General features: G+C 40.2%; 2 protein-coding genes across 2 annotated transcripts in view; both read left to right on the forward strand.

Annotated features, from left to right (window-relative positions):
• The first annotated feature begins 1,339 nt into the window (after positions 1 to 1,339).
• Positions 1,340 to 12,988, forward strand: LOC115786779 (protein lava lamp-like). The gene is made up of 17 exons (XM_030739173.1): positions 1,340 to 1,614; positions 2,342 to 3,226; positions 4,254 to 4,724; positions 4,829 to 6,166; positions 6,291 to 6,380; positions 6,518 to 6,673; positions 7,782 to 7,898; positions 8,142 to 8,267; positions 8,368 to 8,424; positions 8,516 to 9,052; positions 9,244 to 9,477; positions 9,716 to 10,415; positions 10,881 to 11,011; positions 11,091 to 11,144; positions 11,249 to 11,403; positions 11,495 to 11,548; positions 11,835 to 12,988. Exons 1-15 carry the CDS (start codon positions 1,552 to 1,554, stop codon positions 11,375 to 11,377), a joined length of 5,088 nt encoding a protein of 1,695 aa, XP_030595033.1. The 5' UTR covers positions 1,340 to 1,551; the 3' UTR covers positions 11,378 to 11,403; positions 11,495 to 11,548; positions 11,835 to 12,988.
• Positions 12,989 to 21,206: 8,218 nt separating this feature from the next.
• kcnip1a (Kv channel interacting protein 1 a) overlaps positions 21,207 to 21,458 on the forward strand; it is a 49,749-nt gene continuing 49,497 nt past the window's right edge. Inside the window, exon 1 of the mRNA XM_030739867.1 lies at positions 21,207 to 21,435. Within this exon, the coding sequence (XP_030595727.1) occupies positions 21,348 to 21,435 (88 nt within the window). The 5' untranslated portion in view covers positions 21,207 to 21,347. The remainder of the gene's footprint in view (positions 21,436 to 21,458) is intronic.

The following is a 21,458-nucleotide window of genomic DNA, read 5'->3' on the forward strand; positions in this document are numbered from 1 at the left end:
CTCAGAAAAATCCCCAAAAAAACTTTTTGTGAACTGTTTTGTGTAGAAACTATTTTTTTCAACCAAACTGGTACCCACCAAGTGAAATTTGCATGCAAATGGCTACCATTACAGCTCAGCTGTGTGGGACACTATTAATGTTTACATGCTGCTATGAGAAGGAGTCTCTTTTCATGGGTAGGTGCATGCTTCTTTGTGCACCAGTTGTTGGTATTAGGGAAATAGTTTCAACATGAAACTGGTTTGTAGATCTTTTTTTTTAGCATTGCAATCATGATTTCTCGAAAGAGATGCTTATCAAATGTATATCAAATGTTTTTTTTTTTTTGCCACTAAACACCACAAGGTGAGCCCCTTCTGCTTCCACCATATTCAAGAGGTAGCAGATATTGCTATGTTGATATTTTCAAATCCAGACAATTCAAAGAAAAACAGTCAAGATAAATATGTCAGAGGGATGCTAGTGTTTATTTTATTTTTGGGGTGGACCATCCCTTTAAAGGGTAGGTTCACATTTTTTCATATCTACATTAAAACAATATTCAATTAACTATATCATTCAACACACACTGTGTCCAATGCAATCAAAAACTGAATGAGCTGATTACCTCAGATAAAAACATGTGACACTGCTGTGTGACACCTTTAAGATTTCGGGAAGGGAGTTTTTGTGTAGTGTGGTACAGTAGGAGGTGCAGGACGGGAGTGATTAGGAGGAGGTGTAACCTGATAGATTATCGTGTGCCAAACAACTTGCTTCCTCGCTGTTGACACTGTAAATAATACATGACTGTATTTTAAGTGGATGTATCTTTTTTTGTGTGTCTGTGTTTGTCTTTGCCATAGCCTGTACAAATATGATAGACTTGTTGACTGGAAAAATACAAGCAGCCCAGATGAATGTATGAAAAGTGTATGAGTTTTATTTTTTTAATGAATGAGGTTGACACCAGCAGTTCTTGTGCTGCAGGTAAAATTAACTTAGTGGGAACAAGCTGACTTGATGGAGGATCACATGACCTCATCAGACACAGCGGGTACCGGATGCACTTCAGTTGCCATGGTAAAAGACTCTAAGGGAGCTGATGCAGACCTGCGTGTTCTGTGTGGCCGAGTGGAGGTCCTGGAGCAGAGAGCGATTTCAGCCATCCAACCTGACAGCTACCTGAGGAACAGGTGGGAGATTGGGAGAGAGGGGATCCAGTGACACACACGCACACACCTGCTACTATACGCTCACTCTTGGCCAAAATGATATTATGTATCGCACACACTTGACTGCACTGCATACATGCATGAGAGTGCACCTCTGAAAACTGCTCACTACAGCTGAGTTTTACTAGCATCTTGCACCATGTTAGGAGGTAAATCTGAATACATTTTTAGATCAAGTTTAATGTTTTAAAGCTAATTTATATGCTGTTATTAGGATGTCATAATGCAATCTTTTTTTTTTTTTACTGTTGAATAAGGATCAGAGAGTTGGAGAGGTCCGAGAGGAGCCTCCTGCTGCAGCTATATCAGCTAGCCTCTGGCTCCCAGATCCCCAGCATGCAACACTCCCAGAGGCTCGACCAGAGACTCCACATGCTCAGGGAGGAGGTCAGGACCATGGTGAGTGCTTCCTGAGGGCTACAGCGGGTCATTAATGTAGAAACTAAAAAACACATAAATACATTTTAAAATGTGAGCTTTACAAGATAGAAGTAACACCTACTTCAGAAATGAATAAAAGGTTTATGCATGGGATGGACAAAATAATATCAGAGTTCTGAAGGCTGGACTGTAAAAAGTTTAACATACTTTTTCTGCTGTGAAATATATTTTGCAGTTAGCACCCGTTATATTTACCTTGAGTAGTCATTTAAAATAACTTACAGGTCACTTCAATTCACATGTTCTCTGGTCAAAATGCGTACAACATGTTAATGTGGTAGAAAGATCACAGTTAATCCTAAAATCAGGTTGAAAAATGAGCATAGTATTTTTTTTGTTTTTTTTTTTAGTGTTTTGACTATCTTTCATCTTTGTTGAGATTGCATTGCTTTATCTTTATCTTCATTTTTGTGTATCTTTTAAGTAGTTTCACTTTGAATGATATCAATTTTTATTTTAAAATTAGTTTCTTTATTAGTGCACAGTAAAAATGCAAGAGACACGAGACAGATAATATATACAGCAAGGACTGTTACTACAATTCTAATACACAAACAAATTCAGCTCAGGCATGTAGAACATGTTATTAAGCAAGCTTTGAGTAGCTGGGATTAACTGAGAAGAATTTCAGACTTATCTGTGGTCTCTCTCTCTCTGTCTCTCTCTGTCTCTCTGTCTCATTCAGACTCAGGAGAAGGAGCGAGAGGAGCGAGTATGGAGGGAGCGACTGCAGCGCTGTCAGAGGCAACTGAAGGCCAAAGAGGAGGAGATGAGTCGACAGGCTCAGTATTTTGAAAACTTTAAAACACAACTCCAACACAAACTCAGCCTGGCCTGGGAGAGCGAGCAGAGCCTGCAGAATCGCATCTTCACCTTAGAAAAGCAGCTACTTGACATGACTGTGAGCGCTGCCACTGGTATGGCAACGATCAGAGCAGTCCGAATTACTGCTGGGACTGTGCAATGCTTGGGAGAACAAGAAAGGCTGTCTTCCATGAGGGGAGAGGGTGAAGGAGAAGAGGAGACCAAGGAGGAGAGGCGGAAGCAATGGCAGCCAAGTGTTGGAACTGGGAGAGAAGAAAGGCAAGAGAGTGATGAGGGAAAAACAGAAAATGACGTAGAAGGAGGAAGAAACAGTGACACAAAGCAATCCTCGAATGAAGCAAGGTTGCAAGGATTCATTGTCAGCCTGCAGGAGGATCTCAGAGTGCTGCTGGAGAGAGAGGAGGAGAGAATAACTGAGAGGAGGGGTCTAATGGAGCAGCTCCAGGAGGCCCAGGAGAGCAGCCACTTCCTCAACTGCCAAGTGGATGAGATGAAGGCAGAGATCGATCAGCTGAAACTGTCTGACAGTTCACTGTTGGAGGAGGTTGAACAACTGAGAGAGGAGAACCAAAGACTGCAGCAGGTCCTCAGGGATTCAGCTAACCACACACCAAGTCAACCATCTGCATGCCTGAATCCTGGGAACAGCACACCCAACTCCAGTCCAGCTGTTAATTCTGTGAACTCCAACACTTTCTCATATACCACTGCCACAGGACACTCATCAGTGGCTTGCTTGGGAGAGGTGCGTATGACACAATTAATATTAATTAATAATTTAATTAGGTTGTTTGACTGTGTTCTCTAAAAATAAGGCTTGATTACAGCAAAAGAAGTAGTAGAAGATTATCCATTTGCAAATTCCTGTAATGTTTATTCCAGTTATATGGTGTAAAGTACAGGAAGACAGTCCTTCCAAGTTAAACATTTACTTCTGGGACATCAGGAGTTAGCCACTCCTGAGATCTAAACATGAGAATAGATGTATTGATGCAGGTTTAAAGGGAGAAACTTATAAACCAAATTTTACTTAAAGTTACTAGTGAGGCCATCCTACTTTACATAAAGTATACAGTGATAATATAAGTGTAATATTTGCCTCCAGTAATGAAAAGCTGCACACAGAAGCAAACTTTATTAATATATTTTGAGCTAAGCGGCATAAGCGTGCAGGATATTTCACAAGGCAAGATGCAAAAAGTTTTTTCTTTCCTCAGGCAAATTAATTTGTATGCTTAGACTTTGTGCCAGTTGTTCCATTTGTGATTCAAATGTAAGACTTTATTTATACAAACTGATTTATAGTATCGGCATTATGTGCATTGATGGTGGGAGAGTTATTATTAATCATGTTTGAAAAATAGAAAATGACTGCATCTGTGTTTCAAAATTATTTACACTGACAAAAAGAGCTCAGCTGATCAATCTAAGACAAATTACTATTTTTAATATAGTCACTTTATTCCACATTTCATTATCAGCTGTTTATCACTTTAGACAGGTGAAATATGACTGGTATATTGTTAATTGTTAAATCATTAAAATGTATTGTTATATGAAAAGGATAAATCTCTCTTGCAAAAAGTTTGTGTTTTACAACCATCATCCTTCCTGTAAGTACTTCTACATGTTTACAGATACCAGTCAGCTGGTAGCCGACTGAAACATAGGAAACAGTAGCTTTAGACTGTATTAGAAGAATTTTTGTCATTTTCTAAACTTTGTCTCATCAAAGATCTTAAAATTGCAAATTTTTTTTTTTGCATGTACAGGCTTATTCATCTGCAGTTGCACGTGTTCACCACCAGGCGACAGCAGAGGGCACAGAGAGCAACACAGAACATTACTCCTCAGCACTTAAATTAAAAATGCCACCTAAAAATAATCCTTTGAATTCGTTTTACCGTGGCTCTGAACCCAGCACCAACTTCAAGTCATTTTCCTTGACTACAGAATCATTAGATGAGTTTAAACTTGGAAACTGGTGCTCTGCAGGGATCTTAAATTTGGAGGAAAGCCCCAGTGAGGAATCTGATGCCCTGAGGGAAGCATACAGGAGCTTGGGGTTAGGTGGAGATCTTAGAGCTCTTCAAGAGCAACGTGATGACATGGAGGTTGTTCTGCAGCGCACACAGAATCAGCTAAAGGAGATGGCTGAGGAGAATGTTCAACTGAAGTTAGAACTCAGGAAACAAGCAGAGGAAAAAGAGGTGGAGACTGAGCAGAGCTCTTCAAGAGAAAAGGTATTTTACTTGTGTCTTCTTAACAGTTTTTTCTTTTTACAGCAGAAGAAGCTTTGATCTACACATCCAGTGTATCACTGATCAAACTCTGCATTTCTGTACAGATTAACACACCCTTCACCTTTGATGGAAATGATCATCTCAGGTCATCTCCTACCCAAGATGAGACGATTCTTCCTCTTGCCCAGGATGATCCTACCCAAGCCCTGAATCAGGAAAACAGGGCCATGGCAGAGAGGATCCAGGAACTCTTGGCTCACATTGAGCTCAAAGAAGTGGACATGACAAAGCAGCAAACACAGCTGATGGAGCGCATCTCCCGGCTAGAGGAGGATCAGGTCAGGCTGGAGCAGGAGAACCAGGAACAGGGATGTTTGATCTCAGAACTCACAAAGAAGACTGAGGATGATCTGAACACCATCATGGAGCTGCAGCAAAAGTTAGTCCAAGGAGAAGAAGTGGCACATTTGATGTTCAATCAAGAAACTGACACTTTGAAAGCAGATTCAGTATCTGGTAGTCAGCATAATAATCACTGTGACTCGCTAAAGAACAGCTCACAAAACCATCCTCATGTTGGTTCACTGACAGAACAAGTGGCCCAGTTGACCAACTCAGTCCAGAATCTCAAAACAGAACAAGAAGGATTGACTAAATACATCAGTTCACTCAGAGAGCAGCAAAGAGAAGTAGCTCTGTCAATCCAAGTACAGACAGAAGAGAAACAGCAATTAACTCGGACAATATGGAGACTGAAGGAGGAGAAAGACTACATCTTTAAAGCTCTGGCTGACCTTAAACAAGAGAAAGAACAGCTGAGCAGGGCTGTCTGTGGACTGAGAAATGAGAAAGAACACTTTGTAAGGTCCATGAATGGCCTAAATCAGGAGAAAGAGCAGCTAAACAAGTCTTTATCTGCTCTTGAAAGAGATAAAGGGGCAATAATGGAATCTCTCTCAAGTGGAAAAGAAGAGAGAGATGAAACACTGAAGTCATTGCAGAGTTTACGGACAGAAAGTGACCAGGTAAGCCAGACAGTGCTGAATTTGAAACAAGAGAGAGACAACCTAACCAATTCCCTTAAGTGTCTGAAGGAACAGAGAGACCAGGAACAAATATCTTTCAGTTTAATGGAAGACCACGACAGGTTGATGAAGACAGTAAGCAGTTTGAAAGAAGAAAAAGGAAGAAGTGAACATTCAGTCAGTTGTTTGAAAGAAGAGGAAAAGCAGATAATGCTCGTAATTCAAGGCCTAAGAGAAGAAAGGAACAGCTTACAAGCTCTCTGCATCCAAAAACAAACAGAAGAGGGAAATCAGAAGCAGCAGCTGTTGAATCCCAGCAGCGCCGATTTGACAAAGAAGACCGAGATTCCTGCTGAGACTGCAGATTATGCTACACAAAGATTCCAGTCTAATAACCACAGAAGGAACTTAATGCAGGTACTAAGAATGGGGTGAATTTGTGCACGATGTCAGTGTCTGTTGTGTCAGTTTACAGAGTATCCTTTCAGCATTATGGCTTTTCAACTTGATGTTTGAGGCACCACATTTTTTTGATTTATAGCAGGAGGAAAATGATCTGATGAGAGAGATTGAAGCTTTGGGAGCAGAGTTAAAGAGGTCACAAGAGGAAATGGACAAGAGCCGTGCAGAGGTGAGTTTAAGTGAGTCTGACACCACATATTTTTTTTAGTTTTAAAAAATGATATGATACAGAATTTCTTTTTCTTGCTTGTTATTGTATTATTTTATTAGAGAACTTCACTATCCTCATTTTGAATTCATATTCAGATCAAGAGGCTTCACGGTGAGCTGTGCCATTCAGAAGAAAAGAGGGAGGAGGCAGAGAAGAAGGCAACCCAAGCAGCTGAAAAGGTGATGAAACTGACGGATGTCGAGAATCAGATGGAAGAAACCAGGAAGGAAAATTACAACCTCATAACCCAGGTATTTAACTACAGTAGGTTTACAGGTGCAGTCAAAATTATAAAAACCCCTCAACCTGCAACATGTTTTAGATATTAAAAATTCTTAAATGTTTGTAATTAGTCAAAGAATGTTTGATTTTTCACATAATTTTGGTGTTGCTAGCAGTGAAAAATCACTAAAGTTCACTAATTAATCTAGTAATATGTGTTGTTTGAACTTTATGACCTTATGTAAAGTTTTTCTCAAGCTGATGACTCCTTTTTTTTTTTTTTAATATGAAACTCTTTCCTCGTGGAACTTCTTGCATATATTCTTTAGCTTCTGTGCTGGCACTTTTTTTTTTAGTTTCATCAAAGATTTACAGTGGGATTCAAATCCAAGGACTGAGGTGGACTCTCAAGGTTGCTCCAAGATCGATTCTCTCAACATGTTTTAGTTGACTGGCTTGTTGTAAAGTCCATCGATTAGCAGGCTTTAAGTTTATGCGCTGAGAGCACCGAATCCCGTTTCAAAATTGTCTGGTATTTAAAAAAAAAAAGTCCAACATGCCAATAACAGTGAAGATCCTGCAGCCACAACAGGACAGACCAACCTCTATGCTCAACTGTGTGTCATACTTACCTTAGCTTCTTCAAACAGACACACTGGCCTTAAATCATAAGGCCTAGACTTTTATCACTTCATTAAGGAGACCCCCAGAGCTTTAAAGTCCTATTCGTGTTTTTTCTTGTGCATTCAAGTTGACTCTTATATTTTCCTTGTTATAGATAAGAGTGTACTGAAGTTTCCAAAGTTTACACCTTTGCCTTTCAAGTCTACTCATTTACTCATTTCACGATACTTTTATTCCTGCCTTCATCAGCCTCTAACTCTTTCCCATAAATACAGACATTTTTCTCAGCTGCTGTTTTTCAAATGTCTAATCCCCTTCCAAGAAATGCAGTTCTTTCTTTCGCACTCATTATTTATACCTTTTTCCAGCTGTCTCTCATTGCCTCAAACCCTGTCCCTCATGTTTGCTACTCAGCTTAAAAATACACGCACACAAGATTTCTATTTGTTTCACAGTTAAATCAAAATGCAAAGTTTAGAGGTTAGACCTAAAGAGCAGCTGTCTTTGCTGCAGGTGAAGGAGCTGCAGAACAAAGTGACAGGCCTGCTTAGGGAGAAGACTGACGCTCTGTCACTTAAGGCTCAAATAGAGGAGCAATACAAAATCCTCACCTCTCAACTCAATGCCAAGGTAAGAATGGCAAAATCTGGATTCTTATACATCATAAAATACCTCTAAGGGACAGTATGTACTGAAGAAACTAGCTTTAAACTTAAATTATTGAGATGATGCTGACAAGCTGTACTAGATTGCAGTACTTGCATATTGTAGTTATGCTGGAGGTTCTGACACATTATAATACCTTGTTTGAGACAGTTTTACTCATAAGTCCTCTGTGTGTGTGTATGTTGATGTGATGTGTGTAAAACCCAGCAGACTGTCGCTCTAGAAGAGCTGAACTCGGAGTATATAGCTCTGAAAAGAGGGCAGGGCAGCAGGGACGATATCAGTACTGTTCTTGTCTCACTCAGGGCACGTTACAATGACATCAGAGCTAAGGTGGGTCACCTGTGGTTTTGCAATTAGTTTTAGGTAATAAACTGTTCTCTCTTTATATTTATGCTACAATTGTTATGTTTTTCATTTTATTGGTTTCTAGTATGATGCACTGCTGAAAAGGAAAAGTGAGACAGAGCTGGACATACCTCCTTTAAAGGTGAGGAAATAAAGACTAGCGCTGTGTTCAGGTTCTGCTGAACAGCTCTTAGTGGTTCATTCTGACTGTCAGGTATTTTGTCCAATAACAGGCTAAGCTGTCTTGCCTTGTGGTGAAGTGTCAGGAGAGGAACAGCTTGTTATATCAGATGATGAAGATCTTGCAGAGACAAGGCTTTGTGGCCCCCCACCTCACACAGCAAGTCGAGCATCTGCTCAGCGATGCTGCTCTGCAGGACTACACTGCAGCATTTGCATCAGAAAGCATCACAAAGACCCGGGATTACACTAGTGGGTTTACTCCTGTATTTATTTCAAAATTTAAAGGCTGCACCAGTGAATTCATACCTGATTGGACCAGCCCGGTTGTATCCACCTCTGTAAAAAAGCAACAACAAACTGGAGTCACACCTGAAGCTGGCAGAGGGAAAGAAATTTACAGAGTTTCCACTGAATCTCTAACAAATCATCAAGACTGCAGTAGTGAATTCACACCTGTAGCAACAGGATCAATAAAGAAAGATGCCAGCTCATCTGTGCCATCCTCACCAGTGCTAGAGCCAGCCAGCATTCAGGAGTCATCGTCAGCTGTTCCACCAAACGAGAGCGAGATCACCAGTACAGCTCCGGTGAGACAATATTTTTTTCTGCCAGGCCTGAATTTATTCTTACTATGCCACCACTCTTTTACAGAAAAATGTATATGGCTTTTATGTTTTCACAATGACATAATTTTCATAGAGCAAAAACTCATGAGTAAAGTAGCAAATATCCTGCCTGCAAATTATTTTCTTTTGTTTTATTCTCAATCCCACCACAGCTGTCTCCTTCTGCAAGTGGACCATCCCAAGCAGCCAGTAAAGCAGAGAAATCTGAGTTTCATTATCTGGATGTAACGAAAGAGAAGTGCTCCCTATATCCCACCAGTCTGACTGCATCCTTGCTGAGTCCTACCATTTACTCCTTTGCCAGTCCAAGGAGGAGGCTAAGTAGTCCCGAGAAGATTCTTAACCTACAAGAACAGCTGCAGAAGACCCTGAGGAGCAGCTTTGAGGTACATTTAAGAGTTTTTAACATTCAGTAACAAAGATATAGGTTAGTGCTGAATCATACAAAAAAGCTTATATAGATTTTTGCTTATTTCTGATATGAAATAAAAGCCCCACCACACTCCTCTACATGTTGATTTGTCCTCTGAAATTGCACCGGCTTTGAAGATATTTCCACATAAGTTACCATAAAATCCTATCACATCTTATATATCTAATAAATCTATCTGTCTCCATCCCAAGGCTCCAGAGAGCAGAGGAAGAGGGCAGCAACCCAGGAGGAGTCTGTCACTTTCAGCTCCTACAGACCTGAACAAAGCCTCTCAGACTAAGAAGCTGAGCCTCAGTCCCAGTCCTCCACAGATCAACTCTGTCCCAGTCACCACTGCTTTTAGCCAAGCTGCACACACTCCAGTAGTAACAACTAAACCAACTGCCACTAACAAGTCACCAACACTTTTTGATGCAGTTGCATGTAGATCAGCCTATGCCACATTCAGTCCCAGCGTGTTTACTAACCACCACCTTAAAGCAGCCACAACTAAAACAACACCTGCTCTGTCTAGCTCATCTAACTTTCTTTCTTCCACCCTGGTTACAACCAAATCCATTTCAAGTAGTGGCACTAATGTAACGTTATACCCGGAAATGACAAAGAAAATCACTGCAATCTCAGATGTAGCTTGTTCTACACATAAAGCTTCTATACAGAGCGCTACTACCTTTGACTCTGATGTTACTAATCCAAAAGCCACTCCCTCAGATGCAACTGCCCCTAACATATCAACTGCCCCTAAAGTTATAAGTTTCAACATGACTTCTAAAATAGATGGTGCTTCCCCTGAAATTGCTCAGTCCTATCAGCTGTCTCATTGCTCTCCTGAGAGATCAGACAAGTCCACCGCTCATCTAGGAAAAATTAAGGCTGCGAGACCCAAGCCAGGTAATGTTCATATTAATATTTGAGCTTATTTACACAAAGGCAAAGGACAGAGTAGTTAAAAGTCCTGGTAGAAGAAATATTAGTTTTTTGATTTGATAGAAAAACATTTGTGTACATACTATTGCAATTTAGGATAATAGAATATTAGTTTTTCATTGTGTACTGCTGTAATGTAGTTACACAGTACCTAGATATAAGCTGTTCTCTGTGCCTCATATTTGGAAAAAAATTGCAGTGCAGACTCTGGTGGTTTGTGTTGCCCTGTTTATTGCTCACGTAACACACTGCGGTATGTGATTATTAACTTTAAATAAATTGCTGGGGTTAGTAAACTAGTAGTTAGTAAATTCTGAGTACTAAGTCCTGCTATCTTTGTTTGTTGTGGTGTGATTTAGTAATAAGTGAATAATAAAAGTTGTAGAAAGCATAATTGTGCTTTACTTTATTGTGTCCAATCACATCCAGAAGCTCCAGCCGAGGTTCGATCTGTTGAGGTCATCAAAACAGTGGGCCAGAGCAGCCTCATGATTGGGTGGGAGAGACCACAACTCGATGAGCTGGGGTGCAGTAATGGGACATTTGTGTACGGATACAGGGTAGGTAAAACAAACACAGACTGATTTCAAAAGATTTTCTTCCTATTTATGGGATTTTCTTGTACTCATTATGTCTCAGGTGTATGTTGATGGGGACTTTCACAAATCTGTCATGAGTTCAGCGTGCACCAAGGTATCCATGGTGGTACAGTATTTCATCCTGTTGTAATAAATAAATACATCAAACTATGAATCAAAGCAGGAGATGTACAGTAAATCTTGTTTCTGTCTGTGCAGTGTATTCTTGAGAATATCGACCTGAGTGTCCCTGCCCACATCAGTGTGCAGACACTTGGATCTAATGGTCTCAGTTCAGATAGTGTCCACACCATGTACCGGACCTCAGTTGGAAGTGAGCCACAGTGAATCCACAGAGATGATGAGATCAGCAGGTCAGTCCAAGGATTATTATACCAATTTTCACTAAGTTTACATATTAATATGTCTGGTGTGTGTTGCCTTTATTTCTTTGAATCTCTGTAGAAATACAGCAAATTCTCAGTGAAAACCTTTCTCACAAGGGCCAAACTCTGAATGGTGAGTTTGTGCCATTAGTATTATTAATTGGTTTGTTGATATTATATCACTGCATTTGTAACATAATTACATATATAATTTTGATGTCTGGCTGATTATTTTGTAATGCATGCTTTCATTCGCTTGTGATACAATGTTCACATTTGATGAACAATAAAATTCAGTTAAAGTATTTTTCCCTTTTGTCCTGCGTGCTACTGCAATATACCAGTACAGCATTTCAGAGTATACAGTGACAATCTAACTACTTTCTGTCCTGTGTGTCCTGTGTGCGTCCGCCCTTCAGCACAGAGCCATCTATAGCTGCAGGCCTCTGAGGGACCGCCCTCACCTCTGCCTCGACTGAGACACAGTCGCACTGCTGGATAACCGCGCCACGTCAGGCTCAGGTCAACCAATCAGAAAAACTCATCTCACACGGCCATTGCCAGCCTATGAACACGTAGTGACCTGTGGTCGGCCACTAAACCTCGAATTGATGAACTAAAGATGTCATACAACATACTGTGTAAGATACCCGCCTTGGATCTCAGAGTTAATCTGCACGTAAAAGCAGCTCAATCCTTGTTGGAGGAACTTTCTGTTTTATAGTCTCATCTGTTGGCTGTTGGACCGCTTAAATGAGTGAGATGATGTGCTTGCCACTCCATATGATTGCCAGATTGCCCACCAAACAAGTCTTGAAAAACTGCTAAGTGCAAATGTTTATGAAGCCAAGCTGAATCACACTGTAAAAAGCTGCCTGTGACACCAACACTTACTAACACTGGTCAAGCAAGACATAAAAATGACAGAGGGATATCTGCTTCTGCTGCACTTTTACACTGTGTTAAACACTGGGAGATAATGTGTCATACTGCTTGTCATTTTACTGCCTCTGTGGACTGAGGACCTGAACAGCTGGTTAAAGGGACATTAAGTATTTGAAAAGCCTTTTTGACAGCAACACACACTGTATAATGTGCTGACACAACATTGTACACAAAGTTCATAGTACTTGATTTTTACACACAAAGCCAAATATGTGAAAAGATGTTTGACTCCAAAGACTTATCTGTTTCCTTCTCCTCATAGGTCTGCAGGATTTCTTTAATCACAGATGACAGATGTTATTTAAGTTTGAAAAATTTGCACACAATCAGTATTGATATCTAGAAGAAGAAATTTTAAAAAAGAGATTATCACTGATATTTTTTTGTAGAGATTATTAAAAAATATGTCAATATATCACACAGTGTATGTCTTTTTGTATGAGTGACACTTTCATATCTAATAGATGTCATATTTGCACGCTCACATTATTTTTTTTTTAATATTATAAATGTCCACAACATGCATACTATGTTCTTTTTAATACTAACTGTGTACGGGTGCAGAGTGATCATGGTGCAGCAAAGGTATTTTTCTATCAGTAATTGATAATATTGTTTTCCCATTGATTCCTTACAACTGTGCAGAGAATAAATGTTTATATACAGTATATCTATGCTCTCTGTCTGTCTTTGCGTGTACAGTTTTGGTTTTAGATGTGTGATACATCTCTGAATTGAGTGATTTCCATTTTCTCAGATAAATTGAAGTCTTTAATGTTCCCTCAGTGGCTGGGAGTTAAATTAAAAAAGCCATTTAAAAACCCACTGGATTATTATCTGAGCTATTCTGGAGCTATGTGATTATTCCAGAACAGCCAGTTTCACTGATCACGCTTGTAGTAATCTTTCCCCTAGTGGACACTAGATGGCAGCCACTGGGACTGAAGCATCACTGTGTTGGCTAAGTTGCTATTAGTGTGTGTGTGTGTGTGTGTGTGTTTATAAATCTGACAGGGGCTTTCATCAGAGATTTAATGGAGTGGATGTTGCTGATGCGCACACAGAAACCGGCTGAAGTTGCCTGACATCTCATCTCTTCCTTGTTCAATACAATCCAGGCACAACACCAGAAAGTGAAGAAGCATTTAGGAGCAGCAAGGAGCCAAATATTCACCTGCTGTAGTCGGCAGATTTGGAAGCTCCTCTGAGAAGGTCATCACTCGTGCTCAGCAGAAATAGTGCTGGTGAAAGTGGGAAAAACTATGTTTGCACTGGGTGAATGGAACATTTCCACCTTGGGTAAATTAAGACTTACATGTCTATTTATTTCACATGGTTCATACTCTATTGTTCAGACTCTATGTAATTTCACATGCTCATTTCTAATTTCCCTATTGTCAGGGGCTTTGGAAATGGGTCCAAACTCAATCTGTGCTGCTTTGGCTTTCTTTGTTGATTAAGCCAACTACATTTTACATTACATAAGCAGATGTTGCATGAGCCTTGATGGCTGATTTCCAACCTCTGTCCAGTATAATGCTAGTGTAAAGGTGGAATTTTGGCAATAAAACCAAAGAGCATATTAAGCTTAAATACTACCCATAGCATAACAGTGAGCGTGGACAACACAGTCAGTCCTGTACCAGTCCAAAATAGTGCAATACTGAATACCTTAATACTACAAGGTAGTCCTGAACTAACAAAACCTTTGAGTAAGTCATTATCATTCACTTTGTTGAAAAAGGCTTTTCTGCCATTGTCGCAGTTTCTTGTGTTTGTTTGTTGGCTTTGTGTGTTTTTTTTTTACTAACATATACTTTCTTGTGTTTCTAATGTATTTACTTTCCTAGAGTCCCTTTGTCCTTGTCCATGAAATATGAGTGAGTGTCCCCAATGAACAGGATTATTAATTAGTATATCAGAGGGACAGGTCAGGTTGAGCGGTTTGGTGACAAAGTTATAGAGGCAAGGCTGAGATGGTTTGGACGTGCAGAGGAGGAACAGTGGATATATTGGACAAAGGATGCTGAATATGGAGCTGCCAGGCAGGAGGAAAAGAGGAAGACCACAGAGAAGAATCATAGATGTAGAGGAAGAGGACATGCAGAGGGGTTGGTGTGACAGAGGAAGATGCTTCCTAACGATCAGGAGAGATAGAGGAAGGTGATCTGCTGTGGCAACCACTAAAGGGAGCAGCCGAAAGAAGAAGAAGAAGAAGAAAAGCTTTTCCTTGCATGTCTCCTGTGCCTCAATTTCCTGTCTTTGTCTTCTCTTTGATTTCCTGATTGTTTCCACCTGTGTCTTGTCTTCGCCTGTCTGATTTCCCTCCTTTGTGTTTTTACAACTGTGTTTCCATTATGCAGAATGGGGCCTTCACCAGCTACAACCAACTGGTACCATCAGTCGAAGAAGTTCATGGTGCCTAATAAGGTGTATGGCTGTGTCGATCCTGCATGGCAAGGCGCATATCCAGTAGTGCCATAGCTCAAATCCTGTGAGGCAAAACCAGTGGAAGTGCTGCCAGAGGAGCTGGATTTCCTAGCTGCATGTGTTAACCTAACATGCATGTCTTCTAAACAATCCAAAGACGGGTCATCGCTGATCCTCAAAAGAGGGTCAGGGTGAGCAAAATCTTAACCAACAGCATCAACATCTTTGTGGTTATTTAGGGATCCACACATGAAGACGTTGGGAAACACTGAGCTTAACAGAAAGAGCATTCACAGTGGTTTTCGATAATTGTATTTAAGACTTTTAGTGCTGTTGCATTCCCCACAAATCATGTTAAAATAAAATTTATTCCAAAATGAAACGTGCTATTTGTTTTCTGATTTTGTTGCAGTAGTACATCATTTCCATGTTTCCATGTTTGCTTGTGCAATATATTAATCAACAATATTACGACCTTATGTTGAGAAGTAGGTTAAGATTTTTCCTAAACCACTGAAGGGTAAATGTTCCCTTTGATGTTGAACCCACCCACTCACTCACTCATGTGATGTAACACCAACAAGGGGTTTGATTATTTGGTTTTAAAGATGGCGCTGAACTGAAAAAGGAGGAAAATACAATTCTATTTTATGCTACTTTATACTTCCACTACAAAATATTTCAGTACTTTCAGTTCAGCTGCATTTATTTGACAGCTTTAGTCACTTTTTGAATCATACGAATATTATAACAAGCTTTTGATATGCAACCCATGATATGGTTTAAGGCATCAACTTCCAACCATTCTGACTTCCAAAAACATTGTGATTTTGAGGGATCATGTTTCAGGTGTCTGTGAGTTGTTAATAGCTTGGTCAGATAGTGCTTTTCACCCCTAAACATGTGGTTTCATTTTAATATATCTTTACATGTTCCAATAACTAAAGTCCAAAAACAAAAACATATTTGTTTTTTCTTCTTCTGTTTTCCAATAATCATCCCTAATCCCTCAGATTTATCGGCTGTCCCTGTAAATAAAATTGTATATAAAGTGGTTCAAATATGCTACCTGATACAACAGTAAAACTCCAAAACCTCAGTATTAATAATGTAATTATCTACGATAATATATTGGTAAATGGGTCCAATACAATTAATATAACTCCCTATTTACATAATTATGTATATTTTGATGCTAATACAACACTTGTTATGTTATCAAAGGATCTGAGTATTTCTTCCACTACTGTTTTTTTTTTTTTTTTATAATGGTATAACTTCAGGAAGTACACAGTACCTCTGTAACATTTCCACCAGTGGAGGGAAGAAGTATTTAGTATTTACTCAAGTGAAATCACAATATGATAAATAGGATAAATATGTCAAAATACTCCCTTGCAAACCAATGAAGCTATTTATGATTCTTATCACTAATGCATTAATATGTAAGCACCATTTGATTGTTGAGTTGGACAAAACAGGCATTATCTCCAACTTTCAATCTGTTGGGCATCTCAATCCAGTCAGGTTTAGCGTTTGGAAACGGAAAGCACATTTTAGGAATTTCTTGAAAGTTGATTTGATGCTCAAGTTGGAGCTATTCTTTTTTTTTTTTTTTTTTTTTTAAGAAGTAGGAATGTCAGCTACAGACAAAAATGTATCAGTGATGGGTGATTACTGAAGTCATCATGTTTTAGGTATATAAGGTTTGCAGGGTGTGAGTTGTTTGGACAGTGGCTGCTTCCTGTCCAAGCTATCATAGGATGCAGAGCCATGTACACAGGTGCGGTGAATGAACAATATAACAAAAACAATTAATTATAGCACAGTAAAATCTGTATTATTTGAAATGTGGAGTGGAAATACAGTATGAATTTTCATCAAATGGTACATTTTAATATGCATCTTAATTTAGCAAAAATTAATTATGCAGAATTGTGGTTTGTGTGTACAGTTTAAGTCTGTAGAACACATGTGGGTTTTGTTTTCATGCATCAAAGCAGAATTAATATAATTCAGTTCATATAAATTGAACTAAAGAAGCTCAGCTGGACCCACAGGACTGCCCATACGCTCTCCAGGGAGACTCACCTTCATTATTAACACACTCTCCGACATACATGATGCAAAGGCTCAGCACAGTGTGTGCCTCTGGTATTGTTTACATGAGTTAATGACCTCTCTGTTGATCAGGTTTTTTATGCTTGATCTTAATGAAGCCAACCTCAGCACTGATTCTTCCCATGGAGGCCAACATGGGGATTACAGAGATGGAGTGGTGGAGGGAGATGGATGAAGAAAGAGGAGCTCCAGATTAAAAAGTGTGACTGCATGACTTGTCACAGGGGTGTCAATAATAGAGACAGCTGGGTTCAAGCTTCCTGCAAGAATATTCTGTAGTGATGCTTACAGACACATCTGGAGCTTTCTCTCTCTGTGTGTGTGTGTGTGTGTGTGTGAGAGAGAGAGAGAAAGAGAGAGAGAAAGAGAGAGAGCAAGACCTCTGCAGGGGATATCTCCCTTTTGCAGGACTGCGTGTGTACATACGTGTGTCTTAACTTGTGCATGTCTATGTGCAATGATGCAGACAAACAGTTGTCATCAGCAGAATGTCTTGAGGGGGGTTTCCTGGAAAAGGAGATGAAGAAGAGAAAAGAGAGAGGAGGGATGGTGTGTTGAGGTTGTAATTTCACCCAGAGGGCACGTTGTCACTCTGTAACTGCCACTGACACCCTGAGTGTCCAGGGCCAGAGTGGGGTGGTGGTTTGGAGTCAACTTCCAGACCTCCAGGGCAGTACTTGCTGCTCACACCCAGAGATGAGCTCTAAAAGCGGGTTTCTTCTGCTGCTGTGTCTAGACAGATGGGTCTTGATGCTTAAGGTCGTTTAGTTGGGTTGCCATGCAGCAGCAACTGCGGATGTGATATTATCCCTGTTAAATGCGTGTGTCAATGCAGGCATGTGGGTTGGCAATCCTGGAACTTGCATGGATATTGTCATATTATGCAAACACACTTACATATGCTAAAACTGTCATTACACAAAATCACAAACTGCTGAGCCGTAATTCTCTGTGTACACATATATGTGGCATTTTGCATCATATTTCTCTTCAATCATGGGTTGAGAAACCTGTTTTATTTTCTTTGTGTCTGTTGTTGTGGCCCTATCAGTCCATCTCACAGCCTGGTATGTTTAGAGGCAAAGCACTATCAGAGCTTACAGCTGGCCGCCTTTGATTCAATTCTGACAGATCTACAGCGTTCAAAGCAATCTCCTCTCTTTTTGTCTAGCTCATTTTTCTGCCCATCTCCACCTCCTCTTTGTCTCATCTCCCTTATCCTCCTCTCCTCTCCTCTTTTATTTTCACTTCACTGCTTCCATCTCTTATATTTCTTTTCTTTCTTTTAGGTTTTACTGTGTGTCGTTTGCATACCTGTGGCCATTCTCAGATCTGTTTACCGAGTTTATTTATGCACCGTAATCTCTATTTCTTCTCAGCTCGCAAACTATTTTCAGTTTCTCCTCACAGCTTTACCATTTTCTCACATAAGCAGTACTTTTCTTTCAGCATTTCTGTCCATTTTGAGTTCATTTTGAGGTGCTTTATTGCCACTGTGGATCATGAAATTCTGTCTTCAAGACAGATTTTCCTCTCCTCTCCTCTCCTCTCCTCTCCTCTCCTCTCCTCTCCTCTCCTCTCCTCTCCTCTCCTCTCCTCTCCTCTCCTCTCCTCTCCTCTTCTTCCCTTTCAATTTTCTACTCATCTTTATCATTCAGGGCGCCTATCAAGTATGTTGTCTCCTAGGCAAAAAAACAAACAAAACAAAAAAACAAAAAAAACAGGAGCTCCATCACTTTGAGTGAATCCACGTTGAAACAAACATCAAACAAGGCAACTTCTAATTTGGGAAGAGACAAGCAATTAGCTTCCATTACATCCTTGAATCTGTACGCAAAGGCAACCCTAATCTCATTAATCATGAACAATGGGGGCGGTAATAGAGAAGCATGTTTATGCAAATTCTCCAGCACGGTAATCTCCTTCGTGCTTAATAGCCGAAACAGTGGTGGTGCCTGAGAAAACAATCCCCCCTCCACCCTCCTCCTTCTCCTTCTTCGCTCAGCCTTTTTACTTTTATTCCTTCCACCCCTCTTCTTTCTTCCTTCATTTTTCTTTATCTCTGCTCTCACGTCAGTTTGTCCATCCCGCCCTCCACTGCTTTCAGAAAGTGTGAACCAGATCATTTAAAACCCAAGGATAACTATTGATCCCTGTCCTCTCAGACCCTTTCAGTTTGATAGCAAATAACCCTGAGATTGTACGGGACATTGAGTTTTACATCCCGCCTCCTACAAACACCTCCTTCTTCCATTTCTTGGCAAACTCCCCAGCTCATTCCACTTCTCCTTCATCAATTCTCCCTATTTCTTCTGTTTTTATTCCTTTCATTTGCATTTTTATTGTTTCATTGCTTGCCTCCTCCCCCCATAGTGTCTGTTTGCGTCTATTTCTTCATTTCTCCTCCTTTTCCCCTCATTTGCCATTATTGTTGTTTGTTCAGTATTTTACATTCCAGTCATTGATCCAGTAGCCATACGTGATTCAGACCTAAATATAGCCCAGAAACACATTATAAGATTATCTCCCTGCATCCTCCTTCTCTCCCATGTGCTCCTCTCTTTTTTTCCCATCTTTTTCTTTCTCTTTTAGTCTTGTCATCTCTCTTGAGTTATGTGCCAGATTCAGATAATGATGATGACGATGATAGTGCAATGCAAAGTGTAGTGAGAATGAATCAGGGGCTCGGTAATGGTCAAAAGCATGTGATCCATAACAATTATGGTAAAGTACATATGGATTGATTGATTGGCATGCTCGCTGTCTGGCTGGAAACCTATCGATGAGTTGAGGTTGAGGTCAAAGAAATCAACAAAGGGTATCGAGAGAGACAATAAATATTTCGATATATTAGGAGGCAAAATTTACACAAGTACTTGTGTAAAGACTGAGACATGAAGCATCTTAAGATTAAACTTGCTGACATTTTAAACTTCAATTATATATTTTCACCTTATTTATAGTTTTTTAGGGTTAATGCAGTTAAATTCAGGATTTTTCTTCACAGAGTATTTTTAGTTACTGGTGTTACTACTTTCAATAGACAGGCCAGGGTAGGACATCACACGACAGAGCCAAACCTTTTTTGTAGCTGGTCTGTTCCTGTGTGGTATTTGCGTTATTTTCCGCATGGATTTTTGCCAGGTGTTTCAATTTCCTCTTACACTCCAGAGACATGCATGAAAGTTAATAGGTGATTCTAAATTGGTTGAAGGTGTAGATTTGGATGGTTATCTGTATCTCTGTCATGTCAGCTGGGATGGGCTCCAAGAAAAGGCATGGATAGGATGGATGTTGACCTGTGATAGTGCCATGACAGATAAATATTTCTTGCAGCTGACAGGCAGGAATTGACTGAAATTCATTGTCTGTTATCAATTATTTTGGTTTTCTTAATGCAGAAATTCATTTAAATTTACATATAATGACTGGCATTGCTCTCTTTGGGAAAACAAAATAACTGGCTGTCATTGTAAAAGCAATAAGAGTAATAATAATAGTTATAAAATACAAAAAAACCTCCCAGCTTAAAGAAATAATAAATGTCAAAAACAGTCAAATTAAATACCCCTTAAAAACAAAGAAGCAGTCACAATGGACAGAGCTCAGCTGACGAAGACCAAGTGCCTTCACGTGTTCCGAGGGTTGTGGGAGGGGTCGAAGGAGGAGTGTGTGTGTGTGTGTGTGTGTGTGTGTGTGTGTGTGTGTGTGTGTGTGTGTGTGTGTGTGTGTGTGTGTGTGTTTGCCTATAGAAAGAAGCAGTACAAGCTTAGTGTGTTTGGTCTGCGTGGTGGGGAGCTGTCCATTGTCACTGGTGCTGAAAGTGGATTGCTGCTTCCCCACTTAAAGGGGAATACATTTGATAAAGAATAGAAAAGAACAGAGGAAGAAGAAGGAGAGAGAAAACCAAGAAGAGTTCATGAGATTGCTTCATTACTGCAACCCCATAGGCTGTCTGCAGAAGGAAGTTTTTTGGAAACTTGGAATGTAAGAGAATCTCTAATGAGCCGTAGTTGTCTTACTTGGACACCAAATTTACTTCTTTAACACACCTTCTTTCTCCGTCTCTTTCTCTCTTCCCTCTCTTTCTCGCTCTCACTAAATGCACATCTCACTCTGAGGCATTCACTAATTTGGACACATACAGAGGTGGGCTGGAGAAGGCAAAGGAAGAGCGGGGGAGGGAAAGCAGGAAAAAATAGAGGGAGATCACCATTTCTCCTTTCCCCTCCAGCTTAGCAGGACGAAAGGCGACGTAGTAAGAAGAGTCTCTCTCTTTTGCTCCATTTGCCAGTCTTGGATACACATACTGCGCCAGAAGAAGTTGTATTGATCTGAGGGCACTGCTGCGGCTGCTGCTGGTGCTGACTTGAACCTGGAAATCCCTGTCCTGCTCTGGCCCTGCTCAGCCTGCTGCGTCGCGGGTCACTGTCAGGATGACAGGGTGTGCAAAACGTTGCAAACAAGGACTTGTCAAGTTTGCTGTGACCTTACACAAACTGGTCACTGGGACTCTCATCAAAGGTATGTAAGTGCTTGATCCTAAT

The sequence above is a fragment of the Archocentrus centrarchus genome, chromosome 10, assembly GCF_007364275.1.
Source record: "Archocentrus centrarchus isolate MPI-CPG fArcCen1 chromosome 10, fArcCen1, whole genome shotgun sequence".
Classification (NCBI taxonomy): Eukaryota; Metazoa; Chordata; class Actinopteri; order Cichliformes; family Cichlidae; genus Archocentrus; species Archocentrus centrarchus.

Coding starts and splice junctions, on each gene's coding strand:
- LOC115786779 (XM_030739173.1), top strand. CDS start 1,552: ATGCAACACTCCCAGAGGCTCGACCAGAGACTCCACATGCTCAGGGAG. Junction 4,725..4,828: donor AGAGCTCTTCAAGAGAAAAG/GTATTTTACTTG, acceptor ATTTCTGTACAG/ATTAACACACCCTTCACCTT. Junction 6,167..6,290: donor ACAGAAGGAACTTAATGCAG/GTACTAAGAATG, acceptor TTTGATTTATAG/CAGGAGGAAAATGATCTGAT.